This window comes from Lactuca serriola, chromosome 2 (genome assembly GCF_051521515.1).
Source record: "Lactuca serriola cultivar US96UC23 chromosome 2, Lser_US96UC23_V15, whole genome shotgun sequence".
NCBI lineage: Eukaryota > Viridiplantae > Streptophyta > Magnoliopsida > Asterales > Asteraceae > Lactuca > Lactuca serriola.
The window spans coordinates 162,607,291-162,627,254 of record NC_136409.1 but is presented as its reverse complement, the minus strand read 5'-3'; the positions used below and the strand labels follow the sequence as shown (position 1 = coordinate 162,627,254).

Genomic DNA, 19,964 nt, shown 5'->3' with positions numbered 1-19,964 from the left:
CACCATGTTGGCCTTCCCTGGATGGTAAAGGATCTCACAATCGTAATCCTTTAGCACATCCAACCACCTCCTCTGCCTCATGTTCAGACTCGGCTGATTCATAAGGTACCTCAAACTCTTGTGATCTGTGTAAATAGTACAACGGACCCCATAAAGGTAATGCCTCCAAATCTTGAGGGCAAACACAACTGCCCCCAGCTCCAAATCATGGGTAGGATAATTAGCCTCGTGAGGCTTCAACTGTCTCGAGGCATAAGCTATCACATGGCCTCACTGCATCAATACTGCTCCCATAACTGTGATCGAAGCATCACAGTAGACTACGAAGTCCTCTACTCCCTCTGGCAAGGTAAGGATCGGAGCCTCGCATAATCTCTGTCTGAGGGTCTCGAACGCTGCCTGCTACTCAGGCCCCCAACGAAATACCACCGACTTCTTGGTCAGTCGGGTGAGCGGCACTGCTATCTTGGAGAAGTCCTGAATAAATCTCCGATAATACCCTGCCAACCCTAGGAAGCTCCGAATCTCAGATGGAGACTTCGGGACCTCCCACTGCATCACGGCCTCTATCTTAGCCGGATCTACCAAAATACCCTTCTGGTTGACGAGGTGACCAAGGAACTGCACCTCGCGCAACCAGAACTCACATTTGGAGAACTTTGCGAAAAGTCTCTCCCTCCTCAAAGCCTCCAGCACCTCCCGCAGGTGCTCCTCGTGCTGCTCCTGCGTCTTGGAATATGCCAAGATATCATTGATGAATACTATCACTGACCGATCCAGCATCGGCCTGCACACGCGGTTCATGAGATCCATGAACGCGGCTGGAGCAATGGTGAGCCCAAATGTCATCACCACAAACTCATAATGACCATACCTGGTCCTGAAAGCAGTCTTCTGTACATCCTCATCTCTAACCCGCATCTGATGATAACCGGAGCGTAGGTCGATCTTGGAGAACCAAGACGCTCCTTGAAGCTGATCAAACAAATCATCTATCCTCGGAAGTGGGTAACGGTTCTTCACCGTTACCTTATTCAACTCCCGATAATCTATACACATACGATGCGACCCATCCTTCTTCCTCACAAACAGGGATCGGCACTCCCCAAGGCGAACTGCTCGGCCGAATGAAACCCTTGTCTAACAGCTCCTGCAGCTGTGTAGACAACTCCTGCATCTCAGGGGGAGCTAGTCGATACGGTGCCTTGGCTATCGGAGCCGCACCAGGAATTAGGTCGATCCTGAACTCAACCTGTCTCTCAGGAGGTATCCCCGGCAAATCCTCGGGAAACACATCCGGGTAGTCTCGCACTATAGGAACATCATCAACTGTCGCCTTGCCCTTCCCCCGGGCATCCAAGACGTAAGCTACGAAGCCGGCGCAACCCTGCTGAACATAGCGCCTCGCCCTTGCGGCGGAACAAAAGGTCGGTCCACGCTGTGGCCTCTCGCCCTGAATCACTAACTCTCCCCCACTGGGAGTGCGAACCCTCACTAGCTGAAGCTCACAATCAATCACCGCCCCATTGGGGCTTAGCCAATCCATGCCCACAATAACTTTATTCCCTCGCAGGGGAATAGGTACCAGGTCCACTGAAAACTGCTTATCAAACAACTGAAGGGAACACCCTCTATGCACTCTGCCGACCCTCACGGTCCTATCATCTGCTATCTCAACCTCTAATGGACAATCCAGCTCCCCAGGAGCTCTACTAAATCTCTTGCTAAGCGCAAGCGATACGAATGATCGGGTAGCCCCCGAACCGAACAATACCATAGCAGAAATGCCGTTCACAGAGAACGACCCTAAATAAAACATACAATCATAAGCAATATTCAAATGATAATAATAATAATAAAGAGATGAAGGGAAGATACATACCCGTCACCACATCAGGAGTCGCTCGCGCCTCCTCTGCTGTCATCTGAAACGCCCTACTCTTCGCCACTGGCGCATCAGCTCGGCCCTGCCGGCCATCTGTAATCCTCAAGGTAGCAGGGGCAGGTGCAGCCACCTTCCTTGCTGCGGCTAAGCTCGGACACTAGGACTTTTTATGTCCCCTCTGATTGCACTGAAAGCAAATCAGATCTGATGCTGCAACAGCAGTAGCAGGGGCCGTACAATCCCTACTCAAATGCCCAATCCGACCGCACTTGTAGCAGCCGGAACTCCCTGCCTTGCACGCCCCCTCGTGCAATCTCCCACACTTGCCACATCGACCGTGGCTCTGCTAACTCCTAGATTTGTGATCTGAAACCTTGGGCTTTTTGCCCGAACCGCCTAAACCCGAAACCGCCTCCGGTTTCCTCTTCTTCTCCATCTTGAGATCAATCTCCCTCTCCCGAGCCCTAGCAATCATATCTTCCAGCGTTTTACAGCTGGACCGGCTCACAAACTGGCGGATATCGCTCCGCAACATCTCATGATAACGGGCCTTCTTCATTTCCTCATCAACCACGTACTGAGGAACGAGAAGAGACCTCACCCTGAACTTGGCGGTGATCTCCGCCACTGTCTCTGTAGTCTGGGTGAGGTCCTGAAACTCCCTAGCTAACTGCTGCACCTCAATGACCGGTGCAAACTCCGCCCTAAACCTGGTAGAGAAATCAGCCCAGGTCATGGCGTCCAATTCTGCATCATCCCCAATGGCATGTTCGACCTCCTCCCACCAATCCCGTGCCCTGTCCTTCAGAAGACAGGACGCCAATCTGACCTTGTCCCCCTCGGGACACCTGCTAGTGCGGAAAGCGTTGGCCACATCCGCCAACCATCTGGTACTCGCTATGGGGTCCCGCGCCCCATGATAGTCCGGAGCTCCACATGCCCTGAACTCCCTGAAAGTAAGGGTGCGCGACCCCATCATGGCCGCCACCTCGGCACGGAAGGTGCCTAATCTCTCATCCATCAGCTCCAGAATCCCCTCCTTGATCGAACCGAAGATCACAGGAGTCTGCTCTAAAATGATGCGCGTAATCTCCGAAGAAAGAAACTCTCGGGTCTGCTCATCTATGCGCTCGTCCCCCAAGCCTGAACCTGATCCCTCCCCGGCACCTCCGCTGCCGGCTGCTGGTCTGGAACGCAAAACCACCATTCTGAAACACATCACAACTACATCAGAAAACTGAAATATCTCAAGGGATCATTGATACTACAACTAGCTCCCTGGTCTTGTCTCAGCTTTTCTTGATTCGATTACGGATCCTCTGCTTTCAATAGTACGGGCCCATACTACCTTCCACATCTATCCGTACTTTCTTCAAGAACTGCCTTGACTCCACCAAGTCACTTCTACTACTACTGATCTCTGCTACTCTCATCCTAGGCTTGCCCTAGGGAAACCTCAGACTCAACTCAGCTAATCCTCAGCTGCTGAAGGTCTCCTTATAATGCTAATTAGCCACCACCTGAACACCATCACATGTGACGAGGATCAGATAATCCTTCAAGTAAAAGACCCATCCCTATAACGGTTGGACTCAAACAAGAGCTGCGCAATAGGGCCAGTTCCAGCACTCTGGGATTATTCAACCCTGATCGCATGTGGTGTGACGTGTTCACCTAATGGCTAACTCTCATCACTCAGAACCCCACAAAGCACGAAGCAAGCAGCATTCGGATAAAGGAAACATACTCAGGCAAAACTATTCTCATAACGAGAAACTGTACTAGCATACAATGCTGAGCTCATACTATCAGGCATAACCTAATCAGGCTATCCTACTGCTGTCTACTCAATACTAGCATGCAATACTCATAAAGCTGTAACACATAAAGCAGGCACATAAGGCATCCTCCTAGATCCTTAGTCCTATACTAGCATGCTGTTATACTGAAACTGAAACTAAACAAATAACTTGTATGGGTAATTTGGGAGTACTTACTTGAGCTCGACTGGTCGCATGCACCACACCCTTATCTCGTTTTAAAATTTTTCTTTCTTTCTAAGTGCTTTCAAAATTCTTTAGAAAATATTTTACTTTTTTAAAAATCTTTTTATCTTCCCCTTAGTTTGAGTTCAGATACACCCGGAAGTGTATCCGAATCCCTCAAACCAAGGCTCTGATACCAACTTGAAACGACCAAAAAAAATACGACCCAAAAATTTCATTTTTCAATATAACTAAAAACCATAATCTGAGTGTCATATCATAAAACCATACGTGATATATCTCAAACATGATAAAAACACTGTGCGGAAAAACTATCTCATATCTATGTCATATCAAAATCAAAAACTAAATCAACTCCCAGAATAAAAGCTGAAGCTGTGGTGTGTGCGATGCCATCATCCCGAGCTCTTCCCTCTACTTGCGGAAGTACCTGAAACCAAAACTGAAACTGTAAGCACGAAGCTTAGTGAGCTCCCCCAAACTACCACATACCATACAATATATATAAAGCACATACTGGGCCTTGCCCACTGCATCAGACCGAAGTCTGGAACTAGCTGCATCGGACCGAAGTCCGGAACTGACTGGGACCTTGTCCCCTGCATCGGACCAGAGTCCGGAACTAGCTGCATCGGACCGAAGTCCGGAACTGACTGCATCGGACTGAAGTCCGGAACTAACTGCATCGGACCGAAGTCCGGAACTAACTGCATCGGACCGAAGTTCGGAACTGACTGCATCGGACCGAAGTCCGGAACTGATTGATCATAGCATAGCATAAAACATAACAACTATTATAATCACATATACTGCATACTGCATCGCAACAGAGTCCAGAACACATAACACAAATATGCTTGAATCACAAAGACATCAAGCACTCTAGCTACTGCATCAGACCAAAGTCCGGAACTACTGATAATTAAACGGGCCGGCATTGTGGCCGTAGACCCGTTCCTACTGAAGGGAAACTCACCTCGTGAACTGGCTGTTGTGTGTATGGCTCTGGAAGCTAACTGCTGCTGCTCTGGTATCTCCCCGGCTACAAGTCCATAAACACACTCAATCAAATACTAAACACTGCACTGGGTAAAATGACTCTCTTACCCTTGGTCAAAGTCAACTCTCGGTCAAGGTCAACTCTCGGTCAAAGTCAACTCTAGGTCAAAGTCAACTCTAGGTCAAAGTCAACCCTCAGTTGACCTGGCTCGCCGAGTTGGGCCGCCAACTCGCCAAGTCTCTAACCTCACTTCTCAATCCTACTCGTGGCTACTCGTCGAGTATGACATCGACTCGACGAGTACCCTCTCGATCCAAAAACTTAGAAAATCTTCATCCGACTCGCCGAGTCATATGAACAACTCGACGAGTTGTTCTTGAGCTTAAGAAGATTGCCTTGGACTCGCCGAGTTGTATGAACAACTCGCCGAGTCCCTCCATTACTGAGTCTACACTCAAACTCGTTGAGTCCACTCCACTACTCACTGGTCCCACTCGACACCGCTCAAAAGGAAGAAATCGGGGACTCGCGACTCGACTCGTCGAGTCGTTCTTCCGACTCGCCGAGTCACCGCCATGCAACTATTCTACACTCGATTATGCTCGAATCCAAAACATACAAATGATAGATCTGAGTCCAATAAGCTGATTTACCACGTAAAGTTTCCAACTTTACGTGTACAAACACATGAACAAGGGAGTAAAGGCTAAAAGATGCTTAAAAGGGGTAGATCTAGGGTTAATATGCAAAATAGCTCCATAAAGGCAATAGATCTGGGCTCTACAACTCCTAAATAAACAGATCTAAAGATATCTCGGCATAATAGGGCTTCCATATCAACATAAGGCTTGAGAAAAGCATCAACTAGATTTAGAAAGGGTTTTAAAGCATAAAAGGGAAGGGAATCTGAAGAATACCTCAAAGAGCTCTTGCTTTCCCTTGAATCTCTGCTCTATAATCCTTTTCCTTGCTCCTTTCTTCTTCTCCTTCTTCAAGCCTTCACCAATGCACACAAGATCACTAAAAACACTCAAGATCGAATTAGGGTTTTCTCACAGCTTTAGAGGGTGAAGGAGGCGAGATTGGGGGCTATAAGGTGGCTTAAATAGTGGGCAACCCGGGGATTTAGGGTTTCTCCCAGACGGACAGACTCGCCGAGTCCAGAATATGGACTCGCCGAGTCGCCAACTAACACGTGCTCGAAATCCCGACCCTACTCGGCGAGTCAGGCTATGAACTCGCCGAGTCCCTCTTGCAAAACTTCAAAATAAATACCAAGGAATTATCATACCGGAGATGGGTCGTTACATTATACCTTTCAACAATTTGAATCATTGTCATCTGGTAGTTATAACTTAAAAGTTTTCTAAAATAACTATCCTTATAGGAGTGTGCTTCTAGTACATTTGAATCAAGGGCAAATCAATAATTAACCATATAGACACCTTGCTTGATTTTTATTTTTAATAATAGAGATACAATAAATAAGATGATCATTTAACATATTATGGATTTTAGTCCAGAAAAGAAAAAAAAGAATTGCGTGTTGTAGATGAATGTTAAATTTGTTGATAAGAGGCATTATCTGAATGTTTAATGTTGTATCACCCAAACTGTTTAAAACTACGTCAAACCAAATATCAAATGCATGTATTTATATTTGTAAGATTGGGCTTGGAGCAATCTATATTTATTAAAGAAAATATTACAATTAGATAATTACATATTGAAAAATAAAGCTAATTTTAAACAGATTGACCACCCAAGGGTAAAAAGGTCACATAGATAAATTATGAAGTAACGGGTTTGCAGGTGGTTTTGTGTTGGACACCTGTTTAGCCCATTTCTGATATGCTTTGGTTGACTTCAACTCTGTTAGGCTTTTTACAAGAAAGCTAAAGCCAAGTAAAATGGTTAAAAGTATCTCTCACTTTAAATATTATGGACATGAATCCTCAAACTACATATCTGTTCTTGAAAGATGACAAACAAGTAGCATAATTATGTTCTTGAAACATTTATAGTACTTATACAGCAAGAGCAGATAGTATAAAGATATTCAAACAAACTCATATTCAAAATTTCTAACTTTCAAATTTCTGTAAAAGTTCATATTCAAAATTTTAACATTTTTCTAACTTTCAAATTTCTGTAAAAGCTCATAAAATTTTATAGCAAACATATAAAAATATTCAAACAAGCTCATATTCAAATTTTTAATAGTATAAAGAAACAGATACATATAATAAGATGCTACAAAAAGACTAAACTACCCCTAATAACATGCTGAAAAAGTAATATAAACAACATGCAATCCGAAACTACAATAAATACAAATATAAATTTTTTTGTCCCTGCTTCAGTTTTGCCCCTGTACAATTTTGGTCCCTGCATCAGTTTTGGCCACTATACAGTTTTTTTGTCCCTGCATAACAAATACAAATATAAAATTTTGTAAAGGATTGGCCACTGAACATGTATTTGACATCTGATTGGCCCCTGAACAATTTTTTTTTGTCAAGATTGGCTCTTGTATAGTTTTTTGTCCGTGTATAGTTTTGGCCCATGTATAGTTTTGCTTTTGCACAGTTTTTGTCCCTAAACATGCATAATCATTATTGCTTTAAATGGTAAATAATTATGTAGGTTGGAAACAAATGTTAATGGATAAATCATGGATTTCCTCTAGTAGATTATCAAATGCATATGATGAAGGTGTGAATGCTTTTCTACAGTTTGCACAAACTAATAACCCAAAGTTAGATGTTTTTCCATGCCCTTGTGTAAATTGCATCAATTTGTGTCACCACTCAATTGACAATGTCCGTTATCATTTGTTTGCCCATGGCTTCGCTGAGAATTATAAGATTTGGTCTTTCCATTGAGAAAAACAACCCAAGAGTGATTCTAGATGCCATAACAATTCCATTCCTCCTGATGCTATTTATACAAAGGATATGCTACATGATGCCTTCAAATATGTAGATGAAGAACCTGATTCGTTGAAATCACTTCTTGAAGAATGTGACAAGCCACTTTATGTAGGGTAAAAGTATAATTCACTTAGTGGATTATTGAAATTCCAACATTTGAAGGGTGAGTTTGGATGGTCTGATGTTGGTTTTGATGCTTTGTTGTCTGTCCTAAAAGATACCTTACCATCAAACAATACCATTCCTAGCTCGATATATGAGTCCAAGAAGTTGCTAAAAGGAGTAGGTCTACAATATGAGAAGATTCATGCATATGAAAATGATTGTATTCTATTCTGGAAAGAACATAAAGATGCTTCTCAATGTCCAACTTGTGGCACTTCTCATTGGAAGAAGAATACCAAAAATGTACCTTCAAAAGTTTTGCGGTATTTTCCTATCATCCCTAGATTTAGAAGAATGTTTTCAATACCACAAATTGCACATGACTTAACTTGGCATGCACAAGGTCGGGTCAATAATGGGAAGCTTACTCATCCTCGCGATACCCCTTCTTGGAAGCTTGTTGATAACATGTGGAAAGAATTTGGACAAGAAAAACGAAATCTTAGATTAGCCTTGTCTGCTGATGGTATCAATCCTCACAAGTCATTAAGTTCCAAGCATAGTTGTTGGCCGGTTATCCTAATAACAAATAATCTACCCCCTTATTAGTGTATGTCAAGAAAATTCATGATGTTGACTCTGTTGATATCCGAGCCAAACCAACCTGGTAACAGTATTGATGTCTACTTGGCACCATTGATAGAAGATCTGAAACTCTTGTGGGAAACTGGCGTTAAGACTTTTGATTCTTATAAGAAAGAATACTTCAATCTAAGAGCAATATTACTTTGGACTATAAGTGACTTTCCTGCATATGGTAATCTTTCGGGATGTGTTACCAAAGGTTATTATGCTTGTCCAATATGTTCAAAGAATACTTGTTCACAATGGTTGCCAAAGTCCAAAAAAGTATGCTTCCTTGGGCATAGAAGATTCCTACCACTTGAACATCCTTTTCGTAAAAGAAAAAAACATTTCAACAATCAACATGAGCACGTTTTTATGCCACAACCATCATCAGGTGAAGATATTTATGACTATCTGGCGGGATTTGAGACTACATGGGGTAAGAAGATAAAGGCAAAGAAGGTTCCAAAGAACATAAAGTTAAAAAGGATAAAGTCAAAGAAGGGAGGGTCAAAGAAGGAAACGCCAAAGAAGGAAAATTCAAAGAAGAAAAAAGAAAGTATCGACGAGAGATCTAAATTTTGGCATAAAAAGTCGATTTTTTTTAACTTGAATATTGGAAGAAGTTGCCTGTTCGCCATCAGTTATACTCATGCACAAAGAAAAAATGTGACCGAGAGTGTTTATGGGACAATGTTGAATTTGCCTCACAAGACGAAGGATGGATTAAAAGCACGACAAGATCTTGAAGTGTTGGGCATTAAGACTGAATTACGACCTCAACCAAAAAGGGATTGACATTGGCTTTCGCCTGCCAAGTACACATTGAATTCCGCATAGAAACATCTATTTTATGATACCTTATATAACATAAAAGTTCCTTATGGGTATTGCTTTGATTTCAAAAATCTCGTGTCAGATGATGTTTCAAAAATGAATGGTTTGAAGTCTAATGATTTTCATGTACTAATGCAACAACTTCTCCCTTTTGCAATCAAATGGGTGTTAGATGTGAAGGTTTGGAGAACAATCCTAAGCATGTGTCATTTTTTCAATGAGTTGTATAGTAAAGTTGTTGATGTTAGTAAGCTAGGCAAGTTGCAAAGTGACATCGTATTAACATTATGTTTGTTAGAGAAGTACTTTCCTCCTTTATTTTTCGATGTCATGACTCACTTGATGGTGCATTTAGTTAGAGAGGTGAGGTTGTGTGGCCCGGTTCATTTTAGGTGGATGTATCCATTTGAGAGATACATGAAAACACTTAAAGGGTATGTAAGAAATCATCATCGACCCGAGGGTTGCATTGCAGAGTGTTATGTGGCGGAGGAGGCCTTAGAATTTTGTTCATACTACTTAAAAAACACGAAATCAATTGGCAATCCTCATGAACATGTTGATGAAAGAATCCGCAGCGGTAAGCCTTTATCAAAGGCTACAATCGATGTTGTAGATGCTCAGTTACTTGATCAAGCTCATCTTTATGTATTACGAAACACTGCTGTTGTGGAGCCGTATATAGAGTAAGAATTACATGAAACTGTATACTCTTATACCATTATCTATCATATAAAACATTCTTCTAACTTGTAATACACTTCAGGCAACATATGTTGGAATTGAAGGATCTGAACCCCCGTCACGCTCACAAGAGTACATGGTTGCAGAGCCAACATAGTCGAACATTTATTAGTTGGTTTAAGAAAGAGGTTTGTTTTTAAAATAAGATTGTTAGAATTACAATAATTTTTAATTATTTTGTTTTAATTACATTAATTAGATATTTTTCTTTTAGGTTGGAAAACGTTTGGCTAACGGGAAAGATATTTGTGATGATGTTCGTTGGTTGGCCAAAGGGCCTAATTTTGCTATTAGTAAATACAGCGGTTTTACCATAAATGAGTATCATTTTCATACAACATCTCGAGATGAGTCTAGAACAACTCAATGCAATGGAGTATCTTTAGCTGCACATACTATGTAGATTGCTAGTGCAAAAGACTCTAATCCTGTGTATGGTGTTGTTACTTACTTCGGTCGTATAAAAGAGATATGGGATCTTGATTATTGCATGTATATTGTTGCTGTATTCATGTGTGATTGGGTTGATAGTCGTGGATTAAAAAAGGATGATTTAGGATTCACGGTATTTAACTTTGATAGGCTTGATCAGAAGTCTGAACCTTCGTATTAGCTAGTCAAGCCAGACATGTTTTTTATGTTCAAGATCAACAAGATGAGAATTTGCATGTTGTTGGACTCACACCACATAGGATGTACAAGTATGGATGTAGCACCTGGTTCCTGGTACGTACTCCTTGTAATTAACATTTTTAAAATAATGCATTTTTGCCTTGGACTCGGCGAGTTGATGGACCAACTCACCGAGTAGGAGTGAGATAAGACGCGGGGACTGAACTTTGGACTCGGCGAGTAGACCCTGTTTGGGCAAAAACCCTAATCCGAGTGTTTGCACCCTATTTAAATGCTCTAACTTGGCCTCCTTTGTCCCTAACACTTCTAGAGAGCTGAAGAGCGAAACCCTAGCCCCCATTTTGTTCTTGAGAGTGATTTTGGCTTTGTGAAGAAGGTTTGGAGCTTAGAAGAAGAAGAAAGAGGTTGTAGTGTGCAAGGAAGGGAGGTAGATCCGGAATCTACACTGCAAGAGGCTTCCATTCAGGTAGAAAAGCCCCTACCTTGATCACTAGTTCTTTAGATTCCCTTTTGTCCCTAAAATGGTGGTTTTCAAGCCCTAAAACACCATACTCCTTGTGTTTGTGCTTAATGATCCGAAAGGACTTCAAATCTAGACATTATGGACGTATTAGAAGTATAAAGTTTCTGTGGTTGGAGTGATTGAGGTCCCCGTTGAGTGTATGACCTCATAAAAAGCTTGGATTTGCCTTTTGGAGCTTGTAGGGCCATGCATGCACGTAAAGTTTGCAACTTTACGTGATAAGCATGCCCTAGGAACATAGATCTATGGTTTTGAAGTGTTGCATGTCTCAGATTTGGTCTATATGGGAAATGGGTCAAGGGACTCGGCGAGTCCCAAAGTGGAACTCGGCGAGTTCTATGAAGATGGCCTTAGACTCGGCGAGTTGGATGAACAATTCAGCGAGTCCTATGAAGATTGCCTGGTAATCGATGAGTTGTTCTTCAAACTCGGCGAGTCAGATGAACTGTTACTGAGTAAGAGGGGTTTAAGTATTAGAGGTCCAACCCTTCGTATCTGCACGAGGAATTAGCAATTTAGCATGTAGCAATAGTCCCAGAAAACCAAATCCTCAAAAAAAAGATGCTTTGGTGAGGATTTGGAAGCGGGCAGGAGATCTGCTCGTGGGGACTCGGTGAGTTGTTCTTGGACTCGGCGAGTCGGTTAAATCATCCCAAGTAGTGAGTTAAGGGCGACTCAGTGAGTGGGAAGAAGGACTTGTCGAGTAGGACCGGGTTAGTAGGAGAAGGACTCGGCGAGTCTATGCCATGACTCGGCGAGTCCAGTCAACTGGAAGTTGACTTTGACCAAGGAGTTGACCTTGGACCAGGGGAGGGTCAGTCATTTGACCTAAGGGTATTTATGAGTGTCTAATCTATGTTCATGATTTATAGCCGGAGGATTACCGGTTCAATAGTCAGGCGCTCAGCAAGCAGACTTTCAATAGCTACTTTCGAGGTGAGTTACCTTCCAGTAGCAGTGGGTCTACGGCCACAATGCCGGCCCACCAGTAGGAGTTGTATGATTAGATGATTATCTCTGTGATATTCATCTAGGGTTGCTACTACATGTGTTATGTTTATGTGCTAGTTTGATATGATGTTATGTGCTAGTGACAGTAGGGGAGATAGTCCCCGGTTTACCTGTCGATAGGGCCGAAGGGGCAGTCATGCCCAACCATGCTAGATAGATTATGTGATATGTGTTATATGGTAGTAGTAGGGGGCGAAATAGTCCCCAGCATCCGGTCGAGAGGACTGAAGGGGAGACCAGCACCCAGATATGCTAGTTAGTATCTGGTCGAGAGGACCGAAGGGGAGGCCAGCACCCAGATATGCTAGCTAATATCCGGTCGAGAGGACCGAAGGGGTAGATCGGGCACCCAAATATGCCTGACAATATATGTTTGATATGTGGTTATATGGTATGTGGTACAGTGGGGGAACTCACTAAACTTCATGCTTACGGTTTTTAGTTGTTGTTTCAGGTACCTCTTCAGCCAAGGGGAAGGAGCTGGCGCGGTAGCGGCATATCACACACACGCTCTTGTTTTTCCGCACTATGAGACATTCTGGGATTTGTACTCTGATATTATTATGATTTACGTTTTGGTTTACAGACATGAGACATGTTTTATTAAATGATATGGTCGAATGATATTTTGTTACAAATGTTTTGCAAATCACTTAATTAAAAATGAAATTTTTGGCCCGTATTTTGGGGCGTTACACTGGATCAAGTGGTGAAAATGATGATATGTTGGAATTTGATGCTACTTTTGATTTAACACAAGACTCCGCTTTATTAGACCTTGATGATGATTTTTTGTGTACACGCCCGGATGGCGAGGGCATATTAGTTTAAATATTTTTTTGCAGAATAATAAAGTTTTGGTATGTTTATATTTCAGATTTTGAATGTGATTAATTTTTTCCAACTGCAACAAATAACAATGTACTTAATTTTATTTGAATCTTTGTTGAAACAGGTTGTATTTTTGTGACATGGAATCGGATTCAGCTTCTGATCACGATGAAGAATCCAAAAAAAGAGGACCGATATATAAGGCAAAAGCTAATAAAGTGAAACTTGTAATAACTTACAATAAAAAAAAGGTGTCCCGGTTGGAAAGGAAGCCACAAAACTGTCTACTTTTAAGGGTTTGGTTGCAAGAACAATGGTTCCCATAACCTACGCATCTTGGCTGGAAGTTAGTGAATAAGTAAGGGAAGGGTTATGGAAATATGTTTTGGTAAGTCTCTGTTTCTTCTTGTTATTACCTATTTTTGTCGCTGTTTCTGTTTTTGTCCCTGTTTAGATTTGTTTTTTAACCAACCCTTTTTTTATGTTTCAGGAAAAGTTTGTAGTTGACCCAAAGAGCCGGAAGCAAACTCTCCAATCGATCGGGAAGAAGTGGAGAAACTTCAAGCATTATCTATATTCCAAGTTCATTAAGAACCAAAGTAAAGATCCCAAGGAAAATCTATTCAAACCTCCAAAAGATTATCCGTTTATAAAGAAAGAAGCCTGGAAAGTTTTTGTATCCCATAAAGTTTCAAAAAAGTGGGAGGTTGGTTAAACTTTTCTTATATGCATTTATATCCCATAGAATTACAAAAAAATGGAAGGCTAAAAGTTTGTAGTTACAATTTTAATGTTTCTAATGTAGGAGAAAAGTACAAAAGCTAAAAATACTCGTGCACATCATAAATACAATCATCATTTGAGCAGAAAAGGATATGTCGGACTCATTAATGACATCATATGATTCCCACTAAGTATTGGTTATTTTATTTGTATATATTTATGTTAATTGACTTTTTTATTCTTGATAATTTAGATGCAAGAAACCGGCAAGACGGAAGAGGAGATTGATAGGACACTGTTGTGGAAAAAAGCATGAGAGTTGAAGACAGGAGGATACGAATCAAATGTCAAGATGATTGTTGATAAAATTGTAAGTTTCATTGAATGCCAAATATATATAAAAAAAATAACATTTGTCCCATTTTATTTTCTAACATTTGTCCCAATTTTTTTTACAGGATGAGCTGTAGAAATCTGGAAGCTTTGGAGAGGTTACATGTGGAACACATGATGTGCTTACAGAGGCCTTGGGTACTCAGGAACAACGTGGGCGTGTACGATGGATGGGTAAATTTATAACGCCACAACAATACTTTTATTTACCCAAGAATGTTAAGTATTACTTGGACATTGAGAACGAGAGGGTGGATAAACGAATTAACAAACTTGAAGATGACTTGGAGAAACTAAAAAGAGGTGTACTTAATGTTTCTGAAGCCGCAAGTTGCCAAGTAGAGGGCGTCATTGAAGATGTTGAAAAAGAACCACGGGATGAATCACTTGTAAGTCCTTGAAGACAATTATGAAAAATATATTTAAAGAATTTTCTTTTTCTACAAACTAACATACTATATTTTGGTAGGATAATTCATGTATTCTTGCGGTTGAATTTGCTGAAAATGTAGTCGCTAAAGGAACCATAATGAAGTATAGTGCATCGGGTATTTTGAAAAATATTTGCATTATTACTATTTATATATTTTCATTTTTTAGAAGATTGGATCTTAATTATTTTTTTCGTTTATGTAACAGATGAAAACATTGAAGTTATGATGGAAACAATTTTTCAAGGAGAAACTTTAATACCCATTCCACTTGAAGAGGAGTTCATTGTGAAGGTCAAAGATGCACTGGGACACATGCTAAAGTTGGCCAAGACACTTAGTTATTCGATGCTCTAACATGGTAATTTTCACAGATTTAAAACATACAAAGTTTTCACAGATTTTCCCTTGGTTTTCTTATTTTTTCTGATATTTGAGTGAGTTCTTTTTCAGCTTCAGTAAATGAATCCTGTTTCATTCTATATTTTTGATAATTTTTGTATGGAAAAGTGGTGGGGAAACCTGTGACACTAGTGAAGAAACACGCAACACCAATGAAGAAACACGCAACACCAGTGAAGGAAGGTGCAACACCTTTAAAAGAAGAAATAGGAAGTAATAAGAAAGAAAAGGGGACAGGAGAAATGGTTGATCATGAACAAAAAGACCCATGTGATGTAGAAGAAGTGGATGATATGGAAGAAGGGAATGGAATAGAAAATAAGATTAAAAAGAAAGAGAAACAAAATGTGACCTTGCAAAGAAGGTGGACCAGAGCACAGATGAAGACAAGGATAAGGATTGAGAAGAGTAGTATTTTGAAAATGACTGAAATGATGGTTGATGGACAAGTTACAAAGGTTGATTCAATAAAAGTGCAGAGTGAGAACGGTCTTTTTGGGTACGATAGTTACACGTACTTAAATTCGGATGATTTTGAAGCAGTTCTTACAATAGATGAGCTGACTAGTGTTGTTATTGTGTCTTATATGATGTAAGTGCAAGAAATTTAATTTAAATATCATTGTGTCTTAAAAGAAAATTTGTTTAATGAATTTAGTGTTTGTATGATAACAGTGTATTGTTTAAAAAAATGAAGTATGGCTCCCCAGAAAGAGATCATGGAATTTGCTTTGTGAACTCGACATTAATTTCGCCAAGTACGCATAAAGGGAAATCTAAGAATATTGACGATGCAAGCAGAGGTTTAGCAGATCGGTTGTCTAAAAGAAAGGGCAATGACATCATCTTTATCCCCTACAATCCCGGGTTTGATTTTGACATTTTATTTTGAAAATGACTGCAATTATGTTAATTATTTGACTTAATTTTGTTTGTGGTTTTTGTAGAAGACATTGGGTATTGGGTGTACTAGACATGAAATCGGATACCTGCTATTATCTAGATTCCTTAAGTTCTGCCAATTTCAATATGCAGTTGAAGCAAATTGTTCATTCATAAGTAATATAAATTATCAAAGCATTTGATGTGAATACAATAAACACCTATTTGTTGATGTTTTTTTATAGGGAAATGGTTTTGTACGCTACACAAAGTGGATCCAACAAAAGGGTTAAACTAAATTGGGTTAATGTTACAGTCAGCACTTAATTCCTTATTGAAATTGTAGTTTTAACTTTATTTTTTGGATCAAGTGCAATGACCATTTTACATGTAATTGTGTAGTGTCCAGTTCAGCCCGGAGGTACCGAATGTGGCTACTACATGCTAAGGTTCATGAAGGAGATAGTGGAAGAAGGAATGTAAGTGTTGGTCAAAGACAATGTAAGGATATAACATTCTACTTTCATTACTATAATTTAATAGGAAAGGAATTGAAAAAGGGATCATTTTATGGCATCCTACTCTCACAATTATAATTGAAATATTAGGTTACATGCAAAAATAAAATGTGCTTTCATTCATTTGAAAGTATAATGCCTTATTAAGAAAGAATAATTTACATTTTATGCTTATTTGTTAAATATAGCAACTTATTGGTACATAATATGTGAATATGCTAATTTTTATTAATAAAAACAATATGCAAAATTTTTCACAGATCGGGGATGGCAAAGTTGAGTACACAACTGATGATATCGATGAGATACGTGAAGAATGATCAGAGTTTGTTACAGGCTTCATTTATCGATGATTATGGTCTTTTGACAATGTATCCGCAAAACAATGTTATGGTTAACAGTAATGCTAGGTATGGTCTTTTGACATGTGTTGTAATGCTAGGTAGTCTTTTGACACACATGTACATGTTTTTGCTAACTTTTAGTATTAAGGTAACTTGACATGTATGTAATGTTGTTAGGTAAGTTGTTTGACGTTTAGATGAAAATGAATGTTTTGGTATATATATATATATATATATATATATATATATATATATATATATATATATATATTTGTCTTTTATTATGTGTATTCACATTGTAAATGTGTGTCGTAAATGCACGTCGTAAAGGGGTATATAACTGGCAGCTGGAATTTATGACATGCAAATGATAGTAGATTTAATGATACGCATTGCGAGTAGTAAAGGCGCGTCGTAACGTTACGACACGCAATGGCGTTTCGTCTGCCTTTATAACAGGGCCTTTCTTGATACACATTATGTTTCATAAACACACGTGTCGTAAGGTTACGACACGCAAATGCGTGTCGTCTTTATTTATGACAGACCTTTCTTGATACGCATTGCGCGTCATAACTGCGCGTCGTAAACAGACGACGCGCAAATGCGCGTCGCTTCCGTTATGACAGGGCCTTTCTTGACGCGCATTTGCACGTCGTCTGAGTTTTTTACGACACACATTGCGCGTTGTAAAAAACTGTTTTTCTAGTAGTGAAAACTACGAATCTCAGATGGAGATCTCGGAACCTCCCACTGCATTACGACCTCAAACTTGGCCGAATCGATCAGAATACCATTCTCGCTGACAAGGTGCTCCAGAAACTACACCTCACACAACCAGAACTCACACTTGGAGAGCTTTGCGAAAAGTATCTCCCTCCTCAATATCTCTCGCACTTCCCTCAAGTGCTCCTCATGCTGCTCCTAAGTCTTGGAATAAACCAAGATATCATCAATGAATACTATCACAGACAAATCCAATATCGGTCTGCACACGTGGTTCATGAGATCCATGAACACGGTTGGAGCATTGGTGAGCCGAAAAGGCATCACCACGAACTCGTAATGACCATAACGAGTCCAGAGAGCGGTCTTCTGCACATCCTCATCCCAGACCTGCATCTGATGACAACCCTATCGCAAATCAATATTGGAGAACCAAGATGCACCCTGAAGAGGGTCAAAAAGATCATCAATCCTCAGGAGTAGATAACGATTCTTTACCATTACCTTATTCAGCTCCCGATAGTTAATACACATACGATGAGACCCATCCTTCTTCTTTACAAACAAAATTGGTGCTCCCCAAGGTGAAGTGCTCGATCGAATAAATCCCTTGTCTAACAGCTCCTGCAGCTTTGTAGACAACCCCTATATCTTAGGAGGAGCCAACCGATATAGTGCTTTGGCTATCGAAGCCGCACCTAGAACCAGATCAATCCTAAACTGAACCTGTCTCTCCAGAGGCATTCCACGCAACTCCTCTAGGAATATATCAGGGTAATCCTGCAAGATCGGCACATCATCCACGGTCGCCTTACCCTTATCCCGGGTATCCATGAGATAGGCAACATAACCAGAACAACCCTGCTGGAAATAACGTCTGGCCCTCGCCGCTGAATACAAAATCAGCCCACGCTGAGATCTCTCCCCATGAACCACTAACTCTCCCCCACTTGGAAGATGAACCCGAACCAACTGTTGCTCACAATTGATCACTACCCCATTAGGGCTCGACCAATCCATGCGCACGATAACCTTGTTCCCACACAACAGAATAGGAACCAAATCCATCGAATACTACTCATAGAACAATTGATGAGTACAACCCCGATGAACTCTCCCAAACTGAACAGACCTACCATCAACATTCTCAACATGAAGACGATAATCCTGCTCCCCTGGAGCTCCAACAAATCTCTTTCTAAGTGTGAACGATACAAAGGATCGGTTAGCCCCCGAAATCAAACAATACAAATGTTGAAATACCATTCATAAGGAACGATCCTAAAATAAAACACATAAATATAAGCAAGAAACTCAATATGAATAAAGAGATAAGGAGAAGATACATACCCGTCACCATGTCGGGAGCTACACGTGCCTCCTTGGCCGTCAATTCGAAAGCCATGCTCTTCACCACAGGTGCGTCTGCCTGACTATGGCGGCCATCAGTAATCCAAAGAGTTGCAGGGCGAGTGTTGACACCGGTCCTACTGCAACTAAACTCGGACAATGGGCATTCTTGTGGCCCCTTCGATTGCAATGAAAGCAAATCAGATCAGATCCCTGGGTGGTGGTAGCAGTACAATCCCTGCTATAATGACCCGTCCGGTCGCACTTGAAGCAGCCAGAACCACCAAACATGCACGGTCCCTCGTGTGCCTTGCGGCACTTGCCACAACGGCTTCGACCTTAGTGGCCTCTCGATCTAGACTCAGGTACCTTGGGCCTCTTTCCCGAACTCTTAGCACTCGGTATAAAATCTGACTTCCTCTTCTTCTCCATCTCCAGATCAATCTCCATCTCCCTAGCTCACACTATCATATCCTCCAACATCTTGTAGCTGGATCGGCTCACAAACTGTCGAATGTCACTACTCAACATCTCATGATATCGTTCCTTCTTCATCTCCTCATCTACCACATATTAATGAACCGGAAGCGCCCTCTCCCGAAACATCGCGGTGATCTCAACCACCATCTCCATAGTCTGGCAGAGATCCTGAAAGTATCGTGCCATCTACTGCACCTCAATCACCGGTGCAAACTCAACTCGAAACCTGGTCGAGATATCACCCCACGACATCACGTCAACAACATCATCACCCACTGCACGTCCTACCTCTTCCAACCAGTCTCGTTCCCTGTCCTTCAAAAGGCAGGAAGCTAGTCTAACGACGTCCCCCTCGGGGCTACGACTGGTGCGGAAGGCGTTAGCAATAACTGCTAACCACCACCTACTCGCTATGGGGTCCTTCTCCCCATGATATTACGGAGCTCCACATACCCGAAACTCCTTGAATGTCAAAGAACATGCTCCTACTAGTGCCATCATTTCAGAACAAAATAAGCTCAGTTGCTCATAAAAAACCTCCAGAATACCCTCCTTGACTGTGCCGAAGATCACATGAGTC

The 19,964-nt window shown here is 41.2% G+C and overlaps 1 protein-coding gene across 1 annotated transcript; it reads right to left on the bottom strand.

Annotated features, from left to right (window-relative positions):
• Nucleotides 1-18,199: 18,199 nt before the first annotated feature.
• LOC145089726 (uncharacterized) lies at nucleotides 18,200-18,622 on the bottom strand. Its single transcript, XM_079028124.1, has one exon. It carries the CDS (start codon nucleotides 18,620-18,622, stop codon nucleotides 18,200-18,202), a length of 423 nt encoding a protein of 140 aa, XP_078884250.1.
• Between the last annotated feature and the right edge of the window lie 1,342 nt (nucleotides 18,623-19,964).

Coding starts and splice junctions, on each gene's coding strand:
- LOC145089726 (XM_079028124.1), bottom strand. CDS start 18,622: ATGGATTTGGTTCCTATTCTGTTGTGTGGGAACAAGGTTATCGTGCGC.